The sequence below is a fragment of the Squalius cephalus genome, assembly GCF_949319135.1.
Source record: "Squalius cephalus genome assembly, chromosome: 18".
Taxonomy (NCBI): domain Eukaryota; kingdom Metazoa; phylum Chordata; class Actinopteri; order Cypriniformes; family Leuciscidae; genus Squalius; species Squalius cephalus.
Genome location: NC_137139.1, coordinates 22,876,536 through 22,894,472, shown reverse-complemented (window position 1 = coordinate 22,894,472; position 17,937 = coordinate 22,876,536). Strand labels below are relative to the sequence as shown.

The window sequence follows — 17,937 nt, the reverse complement described above, 5'->3', positions numbered from 1 at the left end:
TTTCCAATTTATGGGCCGGTCGATTGGTGCATCTCTAGAAGAAAGGTCGCTCCACAATAATTATTTGCACTCGCACAAATACTCCCAAATAAATTGTGAGGTCGCATTTAATTTCAAGAGCATATGCAACCAAAATGGTCGCAATTTTGAGCCTTGATAATGTAATCAAATGTAAAATAACACTGCATATAGGCTAATCTTCACTGTATAAATTAAATAAAGATTAAGCCTTATTAAAGTTACAAAAGTTATTCAGTCAAGAGCAGTGAGAGATTTCTCTGTTTTTTTTATTAATATAATATATTTGGCTAATATCAGCGGCGTGTCTCCTTTGTTTTCTATGCTGAACTGCAACACTTTTGTCAACAATAGATTTACATTCTAACAGATGATAGGGTAGCTACCATCACTTGAAACTCATCCGGAGTGTATTAATTAACAGAAACATACATTAGTGGTCTATGCATTTTTTTGTTACCTTATTATATATGCCTCATCAGAAGTGCGTGCCGAACCATGAGTGGAGAACGATGCGGTTATTCTTTTTTTTTTTTTTTTTACAGAGAAACGTTACACCCAATTTTTTTAAGTATTAAACTGTGCCGCTATATAACATAATTCATTCTTGACTATTAGAATAGCACTATTTGTTGCATTTCACAATTGTCGCATTCTTCTTAGAGGAAGATACAAACATAAGATATGGCTACTAAAGAGGAAGTATAAAAATGAAGCCTACTGCATGCAAGGCAATCTAGCTGCATTTCTTGTTTGTTGGTGTTAATTAGTTTCTCTGTTTGCTTCAATCAAGCTGTTGTCCTTGTGTTGTCATCATGTGTTGTCCTTGCCAGAGTAACTCATTTAAGTGTAGGGAGAGAAGAAGCTATGAGAAATGCAGTTGTTGTATTGGTGATGCTGGCACAGCTAAAAATAAGCTTCTGACACTTGACTGTGTTTCCACTTTGCGCTGTCACTGCTGAACTGTAGCCATGACATGGAGCCAGAAATAATCTGAAGAAGACTGTGGAGCCCAGTGAACATGATTTGAGTCATGAAATCCACTCAGAAAGAGGAAAAGATAATCCTAGAGGCTCCACCTCCGCATGAGTTGTTTTGGAAAAGCCTGCAAGGATTCAGTAGTCGAGGTGCTTCTTCAAACAACTGTTAATTTCGGCAAACGTTCCAAACCCACCCACAAAAAACCCTGAACTGAGTCACGTTTAATCAGCGAAGTCCGCTTTTTAATGAATAAAACAAATACAGCACAAGTGGAGTCCAAATTCCTGAACAAATGACACTTTTTTTTCAGTCAAACAAAAATGCATTGCAACCAGTGTAGTCTGAATCCCAAGCAAGCTATTTTGAGTCAGTTATTTTTATTGAATCAAAAGCATATCACAACTTATGTAGTCTGATTTCTGAACAAATCACTCCTTTTAAATCAGTTATTTTTTACTGAATCAGAAACATGGGGCTCAACAGTGTTGTCCGATTACCAAGCGTATATCTATTTTGAGCTGGTTCTTTTTAGTCAATCAAAAACATGCAGCGCAAACATTGTTGTCAGATTATTGCAGATTATGTCAGCAAATAATTATTTTAAGTCAAAAACATAAGAACGTGTCCAAAGTAGTCTGATTCCCAAATTAATTACTTTTATGAACCGGTTCTTTTTAGTGAATCAAAAACATACAGTTTATATCTTACTGTGTAAAATCTTATGTTGTACTTACTCCTGTTGTTCATATTATATTATTAATGCAATTCATTTATTATGTAGTTGACTAGATGAAAATAGGGTGCTTCTATAAAGACTGAGTAAAGTCATCAAAATGACTGCAAATATATTTTTCAAGAATTGTTGTAAATTTATAACCAGAATCTTTACCTTTCATTAGATTCCCATTCCTACTTAGCACAGCTGTTTCACTGCTATCTGTCAGATCATAACATTTTAATTCATCATATTCCAAAAAAGCATCTTTAATACTTGTGGAAATGGTTTCTTAAATATCCGCGATTCACTAGCTGTGCATGTGCAGCGCACGGTTTTAACATCAGAACAGCTGTTTTGTTAAATATAAGGTAAATATAAAAGCACATTGGAGAATGCATGATTGCCTGTCATAAATGTTAATTGAATACGTCTGTGTAGTTTGCTCAGCCCATGAGCTGTTGTGTCCTGCATGCATAACATCATGGTTTTAAACCACGAAACTCCACCTTAACATCAGCACTTTTGTACTCATTTGCACAATGTATTTTTGGACTGTTCTGAAAGACATTTTTATTGTTTGACAAATGTGGAAGTTCAATATTTACAGCGTAATGCTTTAGCTGCACTTCTGAACGGAAGCGTAAAGAAACGTAAGCATTGTAAGCCTGGAGGTTGTATAAGGGTACAAAGGTCAGCTGTGTAACAGAAAGCCACTTCTACTGTAAGTCTTTGACACTGACACTGTAGTTACATCCTATACCTCAGAGACATTGAGTAGGGCACGGGTTTGGTGAAAAACGATCATAATGAAGTCCTCTCTGGCCTACATTTTCTGTTTCGAAAGACAAATCTTGTCAATGCCACTCCCTCTAGATTTCTTTGGAAGTGTGTCTCTGCCCTGAGGTCATGAAAGGCTCCTCTTTCTTCTACTGGCCAGATTTGTCTCGTAATCCATCTGTTCATCTGTGTCCCTCTGTAGAGGTTTACTAATGAGGACCACCTGGCTGTCCACAAACACAAACATCAAATGACGCTGAATTTTGGACCCGCCAGAACGGACTCAGTCATCATTGCAGGTACTTTGCACCCAGACAATTTGATAGTATGAACGCACATTGCCTCAAACATAATATTTTTACCATTTCATTAGTCAAAATAAAAAAATAAAAGTTCGGTTTAATATTAAAGTTCGGTGATATTATTATTATCACTTCTTCAATTGATAATAATAATAATAATAATAATACATTTTATTAAAACACACAGAAACTCAAAGGTCTGCATTACAAAATAAATGTTTGGTCTAGCTTGAAGAAATTATGAATGAAATGTAATGCTATTGCACAGTACAATGTACTTCTTAAAGTAATAATAATAATAATAATAATAATAATAGAAATACAATTAATTAAAACATTATTTTTAAGAAATATTACACAAGTTTTCATACATGTTTTATTTTAAACAGTAAACTTAAATTTTAAATTTTCATTTAATTACATTTAAAAAAATTAACTAAATTGTTAAGTTTATAAATAGATTTGATAACCTTATATTGAAGTCAATTTGTATTTGACCGTATAATGTTTTTATGTTATATGTACTCCTGACAGTAAAATAACCCACAATAAACCTATATTAGTGTGTTAGTGACATGTAAAGGCCAAGTATGGTAACCCTTACTCGCAATTTGTCCTTTGCATTTAACCCATCCGTGTTAGTGCACATACTTTTACTTTTGGAGTAATGAACACACACACACACACACACAGACACAGTGGCCACCAGGGAGCGATTGGGGGTTAGGTGCCTTTCTCAAGGGCACCTCAATCATTTCCTGCCGGTATTGAGAATCGAACCAGTCTGACTCGTTACCAGTCTGACTCTAACAATTAGGCCATGACCGCCCAATATAAAGGCCCAGTCATGAAAAGAAAAAAAGTGATGTACAGTGAAACCGACAGAATCTTAAAATGTACCGTCATACATTCTGCATTATTATATTAATTAAATAAATAAATATTGATAGTTATTGTTAATTTGTCTTTGGTAGGTTCATGTCCCTATCATCCATCCCCATATTTACATCCATGTTTTTGTGTGTCACTACTTTTGTGGGAAATGGTAACCAGGAATGCTGGTTTCAGTGGCACTGACAAAACAAATAGTGTAGAGATTTAACAATGCAATTTGATATCATTACTTTATAGCTATTGAGTGAAGCTAAATCCCCTTAAGCTAGTAATTATAAGGGGGGAAATTTCTCAATGTGCTTTTTTTTTTTGTCTTGTTAAACTTTTGGGGAAAAAACACAAACGTAATAACCTTGAACTCTCACAGATTTATCATGTTAAATCGTTTGCAGATTTGGTTTGTATGGCTGCGTACAGCCATTTGGCTGCACGACAGAGTTTATATTGTCCATGTCTTTCATAAGGAAACAATGAGATCTCTCGGTTTCTCACTCTCTATCCCAGACCAGACGCCGACTCCCACTCGTTTCCTGAAAAACTGTGAAGAGGTGGGCCTTTTCAATGAGCTGGCCGGCTCGTTCGAGCAGGAGTTCCCTAAAGGCCAGGAAGATGAGGACAAGAGGGCCAAGAACCCGGTGAGCTGCGGGACTGGGTGGAGGGATTCAGTCATACAGTCAGACGTGCTCCAAACATGAGGAGCTCTGGTTGTCTGCTGCCAGAACTCAGATTTATGGACTGCAGAGTTCCCTATCAGTTCTCGTGTAACACTGCCTCGTCTAGCCCTCTCTCCGTCTATCACATTCTTCATCTCTCTTTCTTTTTTCCATGTAGTTGCCGGCTCCTAATTCGGGAGCACTAGACATGAGTTTGCAGACGCCTTCAGACGTTAAGGTGAAGGAGGAGGACCCTGTGGAGGTGGACTCCTCTCCGCCTGACAGCCCTGACTCCTTCTCCAGCATGTCAGATAGCAGCAGAGAGCCCATAGGCAGAAGACAGGTACAGGCTTTATGCAAACCAAACTGTGCTAGAGCAGATACAGTAAAGCCCAAAAGTCTGAGACCACACTGGATATCTGCAATTCAAAATTATTTAAACTTAAAATGTTATATATGTTTTATAAATGCAAAATGAATAATAATAATAATTTCTAGGTCACTAATCAGGTAAATTTGTGACATTGATCATGTGAATCTCTGTACAGACAAATCAGATGATCTTGCATTGAAGCACAAGATGCTCTTTGGATTGTTTTCAATCATGCTGGAGAACATGATCCTAGGTTTTACACAAACTTGTGGAGTTTATGCAGCTCAACACTGCTGTCAATAAAGCAAAAGGGGTACAAACTGAATACTATTTCTGAAATTCATGTACATTTTTTAATTGAAACATTCACTTCTATCATTTCACTTTTCACTTCTATGTTAAAATATTATGTAATTTAATATTAATAATTTAATTTAATGATTTGTATTTATTATTATTTTATTATTAACTGTAAATGTATTTGTATCATTATATTTACTCATTTAAATAATTATCCAAATAATGTATTTCATTTATTAAAGTAAAATACATTTCAAATAAAATTAAAACTAAAGCATTATCACTAGTCTTTTTGTAGAATACATAGAATATAAAAAAATATAAATAGTTAGTAGTAACGTATGCTAGCACACATTTGGCATTCACGTGGCCACTGAGCTATGGAGACCATAATTATACATTTCACTAAACTATGTATTTGGCATTGAATGAACTAGATGTGTTGCATCACTAAACAAACAATCATGACTGGGTGACATCCATTTTGGAAGTAAAGTGTTGCTTTTGAATTAAAAGCTTTGAGATGTTTGTGCTTAGCTGGCTGATTATCTACCTTACAGGATTCTCCTCCAAAGCCCGCCTTCAGTTCGGCTCCCACCCCTGCCATAGTGCGTCCTGGCTCTCTCCCCCTGCACCTGGGTTATGACGGCCTACAGCCCACCATGCCCTCTCCTACCTCTGTCATCACACATACCCCACCGTCCAACCGCACACTGGGGTAAGAGAACAGCCACAGCGTATCAATGAGGAGTCGTTGCTTTGGGCCGTCAGCTTTATTCTCTATGACTCATTTCTATATGACTCACTGTGCTGCTTTAAGTTGGTGCGGTAGTAATTCTTAGGAAAATGTGGGCAGCTGGCTCATTTTAGATGCCATACTTGACGTCCCAAGAATGTTTGGTCAGATAGTCGACAGGAAGAGAGCAGAACTTGCCAACAGAACATTACCAATCCGAAGTCTATATGGAAGCCAATGAACCTTCCTTGGAAATCAGACGACTAAAGTTGGCTTTACAATATCAGGGCTAAAAACTTGAAAAATCTGAAAAGCACTGTTTATTTCATTTATATGTTTGTTCTTTTGTATTTATTTGTTCTATTACTAGTAATTTGATTATTTGTTCCTATTTTATTGCTTAATGTTTCCTAGTTTATTACTTAATGTTTAAATGAATTTATCTAGTAGCTTTAAAATAATGAAAACAAAACTAGGCTTATTTTATAGGCCCTTTTTGTTGTGGGGCCAGTGAAAATTTTGGCAGGGCATGTAAAAATTTGAACCACTGGCCCGACCGGTCAAGTAGAAAAATCCTTAGCGTTGAGCCCTGAATATGCAATCAAACTTAAAACAAATAAGGAAAATACAGACTATTCAACAGTTTTTTCAAGTCAGCATTCAATAATATGTGAAAGGACGCCAAGTTACATCCGTCCATTTGGTCTACACATTAAAACCCATTTGGAGAATCTGAAAGTGGATTTAAACAATTTGGAACCGACACATTTTTGCAGAATTTCAAAAAGCCCCAAATCTATCTGGATTTAGCAAGAAACCAAAAGTCCAAAACCCATCCGAATGATTATAAACCAGCAATTTTTGGACATGAGCAATGTTCCCACAACATACCCTGATATACATAGATAGATCTAAATCTGGAAATCAGCTGGCAGTGCTTTTGCAACAAATCAACAGTGTCAGTGTATACGCATCCCTGACCAAAGTTCAGTTTTCACAGCAGAGACAAATGCTCTATTATTGGCATTGAATGAGAGAAAAAAAAGAGCAGAACTTCAGTATGATTTGGTGTTGCTGCTTGTGCAATCTGGAAATTTCTCTACTTCTCTTTCAGGTCTCCCACAGTGCCGTACCCAATGATGATGCTTCCCAATGGTCAAACCGTTCCTGTGCTTCCAGGTCCTATGCAGATGCCCTCTGTAATATCTGTAAGTTTGAAGTGTATTTACTATAATTCATTTGAACTTATACTGTAATCAGAAACAGTATAAGGCAGGGGTGTCCAAACTCGGTCCTGGAGGGTCACTGTCCTGCAGAGTTTAGCTCCAACTTGCCTCAAGTTTCTAGTATGCCAATAAGACCCTGATTAGCTGGTTCAGGTGTGCTGAACTCTGCAGGACAGTGGTCCTCCAGAAACAGGATTGGACACTCCTGGTATAAGTAGATAGACAACTCGAAGGAAAATAATTGGAGAGACCCGTTCACTCCAAGAATGGTAAATATAACGATAACTATATTTGCATTTACACCAATGCATGATATCATTCTGTTTATTCTAAGCATGTGCTGCAGTTTTGTGGTCTGCCACTTTAAATGCTCAAGCTCTTTTAAAACAGGATGGATTCTGATTGGCTGTCAGTTTTTATCTTTCATCAACTGGGAAGAAAACATTCCAATGATATCGTCTCTATGTGCCATTATTGTTAAAGTTATTAGTGTGGCCATTCTTTTACATTGAGAAAGATTTGTCTTTCTTTATCATTATAGTTGTATATCTTTATAATTATAGTTATCGTCATTGGTGTGAACGGGCCTTAACACTCGACTTTTTGTTTACTGTAAAACTGTTTTTTAAACTGGGGTCTGCAAAATGGTGCTGGGGGTCTGTGGAAAATTCAGTGTTGTTATTGTCAATTGAAACTAAGGCTGTTTCTCAATTCCAAGAACGGACTTGCGTTCTCGTGGAGGCCGGTCTTGCCAGGCTACTTTGAAAGAACGAACTCGGAAGGACGCGAGGACACAGAACGCATCCTTGTGAGAATTGAGATGTGCTGTGATCTTGTTGCTCAACTGACCGTCCCAGCATATTATAAGTAGCAGCCAATGCACTATAAATACAACATAACATCACAAACAAATCTCATAAACTATTAAAACATTTATTTCATGTTATTATAGACATTTATTTTCATATAGTTTTATATCGTTTTATTTTACCGCATGTATTTGTGAAAACGAGCATATATGTTTAATGTTATTTATGCTTTGTCAGTGTTAAGATATTTTTTAATATGCCAATTAAAATACTGCAGGCTTTCTCCAGGTCTTTATCACTTTATTAAAATGAAGCAAAACAGAATGATAAATGTTTACTTGTATTTGCGAGCTTGCAGCGGGAATCTCTTAAGTGGGAACGAGAAGTTTAAAGCTTATAGGCTTCTGTACGTCGTCGATTCTCTCAAGTCTGCATTCGATGCAACCTCGCTATCAAAAACACATCCGGGTACTTTAATGCGTCTTCTGTACTTGCGTTCTGGAGTATTGGAATTAAACTTCGACGGTTGATGATGGCGTAGTATAAGATCACAAGGATGCAAGATCGCTTAAGAACGCATATTGAGAAACGGCCTATTAAAACATGTTTTTGTTAATTGAAATAAAGCTTTAAGTTAAAATACTAAAATTACTAAAACTGAAATAAAAATAAACTAAAGCTAAACAGAAATATTAAACAAAACAAAAACTAATAAAAATGACAAAGCATGTTACAAATGTACTAAAAACTACCCTAAAAATAAAACAAAATATAAAAAAAGCTAATTTAAAAATATTAATAAATACTCTAATAGTATATAAATAATACTAAACCAACATTAAAGCACTACATTTTAGTACAATAACTTCATATCTGTTATTTAATTTTTAAACAAATGGTTGTCTTTATAATATCATATTACGTATATAATGTTAATATCAAATTAATACTATTGTTCTCACTCTTAAAATATACTGTAGCTGCTTTTATATTTTGAAAAGGGATAATTTGCAAGAGAATCATCATATTTAGAGGTGCTCAAAACACTTTCTTTTAGCATATTTTGAGTTAAAGAAGCAAACTTTGTTCTGATTAGAGATGTATTATTGAAATGTAATCCCGACAAATAGTTTTGGAGCTTTCAGTCTTTTGATCTCACTGAAGTACAGGAATAAATTGGTACAGGGTACAGGAACTGTACCTTTATACCCATTACCTATATATAAAATAGCTGCTCTGGTCCATTACCAAGATGGACACCAACTGAATTGACTTGCCTTAATGGACTTTGCTCTGATTCAGTTTTAAAGGCCAAGTGTGTTTTTTGTATCATGTAACCCCCTTGTTTCAGCACAGTGCCAGTTGTAGCTCAAAAATTATTCACTTCTATTTCAATATGATGTTTCTGTGAGCTGTTCTTTTTGATCTCTGGAGTCATTTATAATTTGCCTCATAATATGTTTTGTGTTTGGCTCTGTGGTGTAGCTGGCGAGGCCCCTGTGTATGGTGCCTAACATTCCAGGAATTCCCGGGCCTCCACTAGGGGGCAGCAGCAGCGGCTCGTCTTCACCTTCCGGTTATAACCCCCACACTGAGGCAAAGATGGTGAGGGCAAGCTTTTTTTCTTTCTGTGCCAGCCTGTGGATCTTAATGCAAGACGCTCAGATGCATAGCTTTCTCTTAGTGTTCCTATGTTGAAAGTCTTAATCCAGCACGTCACATGGGTGATAGTTTTCACAACAAACAAGCACTGGCTGTTGGAACTAAGCAACTCTGTCATTAACAGTCTTTATTTCAAATACACTTGTTATCCAGGGATATGCCAAAAATACATATTTTCATAACAGACTAGTTTGTGGGTGGTTTGAAGGCTAGTCAGTCTACATAATTAAGCTGATATAACGTCCACCAGATATGTTTCTTAGGACGTTCACTTAAGATTTGGAGAAGAAAAAATCGACATGACCATCCTGACACATAGAAATAAAATACAGAAGTTCACACGTGTTTATTTCCTTTCTGTCACATGGTTTCTCTCCTCAGTGCTTGATGAGTTGTGGTTCAGTTTTATGAAATGACTTTTCTTGCCATTCCACATGAAAGAGGATTCAAATTGAGTGTTTGGGCTGTAACAGCTGTCTGTAATTAGACAGAATGCCATCTTGTGCCACATTACCATGGTGTGTTTGTTGTTATTCTCAGAGGTTGAAGGCAGCATTATCTCAGCAGATGCCCTCTGCTCAGGGTTGTCTTGGTGTGGCGATGGGGTCCAGTGCGATGGTACCTCAGAGGGTTGAGCAAAGCCAGCTGCTGGTCCAGCATCCAGACGCCCCATCCCCTGCTCAGCCACAGGTATAGCACGTTTTCACGCTCGAATTGTCTGAACTGCAAACATTATGGGCCCTATTTTAACGATCTAAGCACATGGTCTAAAGCACACGGCGCAAGAGCACTTAGGGCGTGTCTGAATCCACTTTTGCTAGTTTAGCGACGGGAAAAATGGTCGGCGCGCCAAACGGTTGTCCCTATTCTCATAATGAGTAATGGGTGTGTTTTGGGCTTTACGTGCAATAAACCAATCAGAGTCTCATCTCCCATTCCCTTTAAATGCCAGTTGCCGCCATGGTGGATTTGCTATTTACATGACGGAATTTGATAGTGGAAAGACCGCAAACGGATCTGCTCGTGCGCAAGGTAAAAGTGCGCACGCTGATCATCTACGGGACAAGCCGGATTCCACCATATCTTTATGTACACAATAATAATCTTTTACATTGTAATCCTTATTTTTAATATTTGGCATGTTTGTGTGCTGCTGTGCGTCCCTGTGTGTTTAATAAGCAGAGCAAAATTTCGTCAAAATTTCAGATTCAGTCCGGCATTTTAACATGGTTGTCACTCATGAAAAATAAATATTTTATTCAAATTATTAATGGGTTATACACAGAAACTGAGTAAAGTTATATAAAGAAACCGTGCAATCAACACTGCAAAAACATGTAAATAGAATTTCTTTCACATACCCCTTTTCCACCAGGATGGTTCGCGCTAGAGCGAAAAATTGAAGCCAGAGCCAGTTCTTGGCCAGGCGAACCGGTCGCATGTTTCCACAGACTTGAAGAACGAATGGTGTTGTTTACCTGACTATAAACAGTTTAACTTAAACAGTGTGCGTCCTGGTGTTTGTGCAGACAGTGCGGCACTTCTGTTTTGCTGTTCCAGTATCGGGAGTGATTCTAGCGTACCGGCAGCTCGCATTAAATCCCGGTCCTCTCATATGTCCTTTTTGGAGATGTATTGAAACTGAAACCATTGATTCACTCATGCTCTCGCACCCACAGTTTTCTATATTTAGACATAAAGAGCAACGTTGCATACACATATAATAACGTTGCATATTTAGATATGTCGTGCAACGTTATTAAATTGCTCAGCGAGACTGCCATAGACAGCGACAACATTTCTCCACCCTCTGCTCCCGGCTCCATTCGAGACCAGCAAGTTTTTAGGGCTGGAGTTCTTTCAAAACAATCTTTCTGGCTAGGTACCCCTTTTTCTGCAGTGGAAATGCGCGGAACAGTCTGAGAACGGACACAGGCCGGGAACCCGCACTGGAACGGTGTCGGTGGAAAAGGAATAAGGGAGTGCTTACACAAATATTCACGGGAGCGTTTGAAAGCAGAGCATCATGTTTGTCAGGGAGCATCTTTCACTTTGCTGTGGCATTAAGCAGTAAACATCTCTGTTTACTCTGTCCTGCTGTGCTCAGGTGTCACCCGCTCAGCCCACCGGGGGTCGCAGGCGGAGGACGACTGATGACGACCCTGATGAGAGAAGGCAGCGCTTCCTTGAGCGGAACCGAGCAGCAGCTTCTCGTTGCAGACAGAAACGCAAGGTGTGGGTCAACTCTCTGGAGAAGAAGGCTGAGGAGCTCACATCCATGAACGTCTCGCTGTCGGTTAGTGTGCATGAAAAATTCTTTGACTTGTAATTTGATCTAAAATCAACTTGAGCAAAAATGTGTTAGAAGTGGTTCCTCCATGTTCTTCAAAATGTATGCAATTCATGGAGTACCTACATTTTCTTATACAAGATGCATACAACCAGAATATACTGTGTGGGAGACCATATCCCACAATGCAATGCGTTTGTCTTTAACTTCTATTTAAAGAGTCAAGACTGAACCAAAATCAATGCCAACTGTGATATTTTGTAATCTCTTTAAGTGGCAAATGTTAAGATAAGATAAAGTTAGAGTTAAAAGATACATTTTGTTTGCACAAAATTGCAACAAAAAAAGGAAGCAAACATTTATTTACCAGGTAAATGTATCTCACTTAATGTAAATAGGTTATGATGAGGTTATACTGTTTTACATACTGTTTTTTGAAATATTTTTAATTTCTTTTATATCTTTGCATATACTGCACTATTTCTAGTATCTCATTCCAAACATAGACTATTTTTTTACAATTATTATTATTATTGCTATTATTATAATAAAATAATAATAATAATTATATAATATATATATATATATATATATATATATATATATATATTATTTTATAAGAATTTAATATTTTTTATTTATGTGTATGTATTTATTTATTATATTGTTTTTGTTGTTTTATTTTATTATATTTATTATAAATATTTCAAAATGACCATCATTAATAATATTAATAACAGCAAAAATGCTAATATTTTTATTTTTATTTATTATAAAAGAAAATATTTTCGATTATATTTATTTATTATATTGTTTTCTCATTACTTCATTTTTTTATTATTTATACTATTTTTCATTGCTTTTGTTGTGTGCATTGATGGTTTGGCATTGTTGTATGTACTTGAAATTGAGTAGATACAAATGTGTTTGCAAGTTTGTGTCCAAGTGTCATGTTCACACTTTGTTTTCACTTATTTGTATGTGTACAAGAATGAGGTGTCTCATCTGCGAAACGAAGTTGCTCATCTAAAGCAGTTGCTGTTAGCTCATAAAGACTGCCCTGTCACCAACCTCCAGAAGAAAGCCGCCTACTTAGGTAAGTGGAGCTTGAGTTGTGGTTCTTTCACTTGCATCTGCATGATCTAATCTCCTTTTCACTTCTTTTTTTTTGTCTCTCAGGAGAGGAACACATGAAAGAGACGTCTGAGCCCACGGGCTCCCCGGCACCGGTCATTCAGCACAGCTCTCTGGCCCACAGCCCCTCGTCTACAGTAGGGCCCAACGGCCTGAGCTCCCGTGCTGCGGCTGAGGCGGTGGCCATGTCGGTGCTGGCAGGGATGGGCAGCCAGCGAGGGGAGAGCGGTGGGCCATCGCATGTCATCATGGCCACACAGTCCCACCAGTCCAGCAGATGATGAGAGCAGCTAACAGTCTGCCTGGGACTCTCCGCATCCCGGGAGAGGGGGCAGATCTGTACACGTATAGAGTGAGACGGAAGGAGATTGTTGTTCACTATGCCATAGACTATGGGGGCTGGACTCCAAACCGTGTTCTCCTTTGCATCCTCTGTAACTCTTGCTCCTTCCTTCATCTTCCTCCTGCTCCTCCACTGGCTGTAGGACTGCAAAGCACTTCCTGTCATTAAACGTATCCCCATAGACATATGCACATACACACTGCAATAAAGACATTGCCTGAATTGTGACGGTGCACTCGGTGTATGTGTACATGTGCTTTATTGCACATTAATTCACACACATGCAGGCTGCGTCTCAAATTTGTGACGATGCAATACTTTATATATTCTTATATATATGTATTAGTATGTGTGTGTGTGTGTTTGAGAGAAACATGATGCTTTAATGTTCTGTACGATCTTTTACCTTGCTATTTTAGAGTTTTTTTTTTAGTTTTCAAGTGGCCACCCCCCTCATCTGACCCTCGCTCATCTTACCTCATTTTTAACCTGTTATATACGTTTATAATCGACGTGTGCATGTGTGCTTCTTGTGTGGGTGTACAGTGATGTACAACGGAAAATAGCAGTTTGTGAAGGACTGATACACTAAGACTGCCTTGTTAGCATGCAACCTTTTTGCTATATATAAACTGTATTGTATTGGCACATTGCATTCAGTTTGGGCTACAGAACCTCATAGTTGTCGTTTGTTCGGTCCTATCTTTGTTTTCTTGTGTACGACAAACTCGCAAAACGCAAATAGCATACTGTCCGAGGACCCTTGCGCACAGTCCAGTGTCTTGAAAAATCGATGTCTTTCCAAAGTTAGCCATTTTCTTTCCCTGTGATCACAATGTTTTAAATTCAACTTTATATTGAGTTAAGTTGGCCATAGAAAAAATAAGAAAACTCATAATAATGAGATAAAAAGTCACATTTATGGCGTAAAAGTCATAATTATAACAAAAACTCGTAATAGTGAGATGAAAATGTACAATTATGACAAGTTTAAATTATGAGACAAGTCAGAATTATGACATAAAAAGTAGAACTTGTGATGATTTAGAATTTTGTCACAATTTTGATGTTTTTGTCATAATTTTGACATCTCATAATTATGTTTTACCAGAGCATTTTATGATGTGGTGGAAATGGACTTCCATAGTTCTCCGCCTCACTTTTACAGTAATACTGCCCTAGTGCCTCTATAACCTCCCGTTCAGTCACTTTCACGATTACCAGACTGTTAAAGTTGATATCCCGATACTTTGTAACACTATTTGTTTTTCTGCTTCCTTATCCGCTCATAAACATACACAGTCCCTGATAAAAATTTAAAGAGACATGGATTCTGCCTTATGAATCACTCGAGTGCCTCTTTATAGGTTATCCTCGACCCGACTGGCCAACTATCGCATTCAGGCATCTGTCAGGAGATGTTAAAAGCTTTATCTGAATCATCAGTCCTGAGGTAATGAATTAACAATAATGCCTTTAAACAGCCAGAGAGCACTGCCCTTAATTTTGAGCATATTCTATACTGCCACCTGGATGTAATAGGGTGCTATTACATCAAACTAGAAGGCTGCAGGGATCAAAGAGTATCCAAATCTACTGTTGTTCGAATGGTTTTACCTGTACCTGATGTTTAATCAAACTCACAGACTTGTCTTTTTTACACAATATCAGACACTTTCAAAATTAAGGCAGCATATAGACAAGGGACTAAGATGTACTGTCGTTGCTCAGTATGTAACTTGAATTCTCATTCATTTTCTGTCATTATTTGCAGTTTGAATGCTGCATTTACACAGTATCAGTCCAAAATGTATATAGGCCTGCTAGAATGCACTAAAAAACAGTTTGGGTTATTTTTCTGTTTGGTGTCTCAGAGATTGTCAGGTTTTCTTTCAAACAGCATATCAAACTTCCCACTTGACCGATATCTCATGAATGACTCCTGGTTTAAGTGTTAACCCTGGCTTTTCTGTTATATTATGTGCTGGCACTGTAATCGTTCAGCAGAACCCATATAGAGGATTGTTGACCTGAAATGAACAGAATGGAGAATTTTTTGCCTCACTGGCACTTTTTAATTTGAATTTTTTATGAATTTTTTTTTTCTCATTGTATGCTGCCAGGACTATAGAAATATCTATAATAAATCTTTTTTGTGTGTGTTGTAAGATGTAAAAGTAGAAATTCTTTTGTAGACTTTATTTTCTCATTCTCTTTTTGTTCTTCTAACACTTTGTACTCAAATATTTGTAGTTATTTTTATTTGTAAAGATTAATGAGGATGCCTTGAGACGGTCCCTGACTGATTCCCCCCTCTCACTTGAATCACTTTAAAGTTATACCAGATTTCTGTCTTGATGGACTTAATGATCCATTATTCCAACAAAATGCACAAATAATTTATTATGGAATTATTTCATGCAAGTAAAATTGAATGCAGTTTCCCTGAGATAGTCTGACTGAACAAAACAAAAGTCCTTTAGAATAGGATGATTTTATAGGCTAAAGAAAAAATTATAAATGGTTGTTTAAGAGTATGTCTTTTATGGGAAATAGCCTCACTCCAAGTTGGACCGATAGTTTTTAAAATTGTCCCTTGTAATGTACATATGTGTACCATATATATTTACTATTTTTCATGCATGTTGAAGTGAAATACTCTGAACACAGTGCTGCAGTTTTGATTAAACAAAAAACAAAAAAACAAAAATGTCTTTAGTCTTATTTAGGCACCACGAAAGATTATACATAATATGTTTTATATAATTCTCTATATAATTTTGTTTCAATATAATAGAATTGGGCAGTGTTCCACTAAACTAAAAAGTCCTATTATTAAAGCCTACAAAACGTTTGGAAGTGTGACGAATACAATTTATACATTATATAAATATATGGTCAATTTATTACAAATAAATGCATAAATAGGCAAATATTAAAAATACGTATGTAATAACAAGTAATGTTTCTTATGCACCAGTTTTTGATGGTCCACAATGGTGGAACAATGATACAGTATAATCTATCGATTGTAATACCATAGTACCCTGCTGCTGAATGATTTCCATATTCAAATATTTATATATAATATATATATATTTATTTATTTTATTAAAGAATACCATAGTAAGTTACATGTTCAAAAATCACGTCAGTATCACATCTTCTGTGTTGTCGCTAGAGGGTGCATGCGTGTCGTCTCGAGGTGTGTGTGTGTGTGTGTGTGTGTGTGTGTGTGTGTGTGTGTGTGTGTGTGTGTTTGGGGGTGTCGTTGATCTCACACACAGGAGGTAAACGCGATCACGTGACCGCACAGTGCAGTTGGCGTTGGTGAGTTCTCACAGCATGGCGGAAGGAGTAGTTGTCCGGATGGATTGTTACTCACCTTTTAATACATGTCTTCTGTCTTGACGGGAGGATTTTTGCCTTTTAAAACGCATTTCTTCACACTTAAAACAACTTAAGCGCATTCTCACTACGATGGCAGACCGCGGTGTGGATTTGGCAGCTCTACCGAAAGAGGTTAGAGAGCAGTTGGCGGAGTTGGAGCTCGAGCTGTCTGAAGGTAAGAGATGGAGTTATCACCTTAACCTTAATAATGTTTAATAATATTAACCTACTATTTAAATCCCATGGTCGTATGGCGCTAAAACAGTCACATAACTTATATACTCTCAAGCAGACAGTGTCTACTGCTTTGTGTTGGTGTTTGAAGGTCCTCTGTTTCCCCTCAGAGAATTTTTTGAAAGAGGCTGTGTTTCAAAAACTTGCGAGCTGTCTACCTAGACAGAATGTCTGGATGCCTAAAATGCCGTTTCTAACGCATCTGATGCCCAGACATGCTGTCTAGGTAGACAGCTCGACGGGTTTCTAGACACCGCCAGAGTGTGTTGAAAGAAATTATGATTTTCCACCATCAAATATGCTTTTAATCTCGTGTAAATGAAAGATCCGACCTAGAAGAACATTGTTGCTGAATCCGGCCGTTTGTTTCACCTCGAGACTGAGACTATTGTTTGTTCAGTGATCTAGACCTTAAAGAAAAGAGAGCCCTTGACAGTTTAGCTAGACACAATGCCGTAGTACAGAGACTGTCAGTAAGGCAGATCGAGTTCATGTGGTTTTGGATGTTGATTGATTGTATGTTACGATCGCTGTTCTTCTCAAAGCCCTTTGTTTTCATTTTGGAGACGTTTTTAAAGGGGCATCACTTTTTGCTATACGAGTGTGTCTGTTCTTTAAAGCAATAAATCAGTGACGGCATTGATCTACTTCTTGATGTCCTGTTACCACACAGACACGCCTTCTCTGTAGACACTTCCTCTCACCTTTTACTCAATATTATAAAATGGTGATTATCCATTCCAATCCAACCATAGTTTATCTTGTAAACTATATTTGATGTGAAGATGCATTTTTCCACTACACTAGTCTATGGGTTATACAGACCCTTAGTCAGCTCATTATTTTAAAAAGCCAAGGACTAAGTTACATTATCACACAATATATATTTCTTATCAGTTATTACTTTAGTTCATTAAGATTTATACTTAAGTTCATTCAGTTATATTGGCTAGATTATAAATAGTTCTACATATCTCTAGCACAAATCTCCTACAGTACCTTTCAGCCAGACATTAAAATCGTTTCATGCACAGCTAGCCTTGGATTATCCCTTACTTAATATCTTTGAGACCATACATAGCACCATATTGAGTGCT

At 37.2% G+C, this 17,937-nt stretch overlaps 2 protein-coding genes across 5 annotated transcripts in view; both read left to right on the top strand.

Moving 5' to 3' along the window:
- The window catches only part of atf7a (activating transcription factor 7a), a 29,799-nt gene extending 15,044 nt beyond the window's left edge, over window positions 1-14,755 (top strand). For 2 of the 3 annotated variants that reach the window (XM_079850339.1, XM_079850338.1), the window contains 11 exons: window positions 2,697-2,793; window positions 4,195-4,325; window positions 4,522-4,686; window positions 5,577-5,734; window positions 6,867-6,960; window positions 7,697-7,786; window positions 9,273-9,392; window positions 9,990-10,139; window positions 11,557-11,745; window positions 12,730-12,835; window positions 12,919-14,755. In XM_079850339.1, the coding sequence (XP_079706465.1) occupies window positions 2,697-2,793; window positions 4,195-4,325; window positions 4,522-4,686; window positions 5,577-5,734; window positions 6,867-6,960; window positions 7,697-7,786; window positions 9,273-9,392; window positions 9,990-10,139; window positions 11,557-11,745; window positions 12,730-12,835; window positions 12,919-13,154 (1,536 nt within the window). In that variant the 3' untranslated portion in view covers window positions 13,155-14,755. The remainder of the gene's footprint in view (window positions 1-2,696; window positions 2,794-4,194; window positions 4,326-4,521; window positions 4,687-5,576; window positions 5,735-6,866; window positions 6,961-7,696; window positions 7,787-9,272; window positions 9,393-9,989; window positions 10,140-11,556; window positions 11,746-12,729; window positions 12,836-12,918) is intronic. The other variant, XM_079850340.1, reaches the window with a different exon arrangement.
- A 1,740-nt stretch (window positions 14,756-16,495) lies between these two features.
- dip2ba (disco-interacting protein 2 homolog Ba) overlaps window positions 16,496-17,937 on the top strand; it is a 52,808-nt gene continuing 51,366 nt past the window's right edge. For both annotated transcript variants that reach the window (XM_079850337.1, XM_079850336.1), the window contains exon 1: window positions 16,496-16,781. In XM_079850337.1, the coding sequence (XP_079706463.1) occupies window positions 16,697-16,781 (85 nt within the window). In that variant the 5' untranslated portion in view covers window positions 16,496-16,696. The remainder of the gene's footprint in view (window positions 16,782-17,937) is intronic.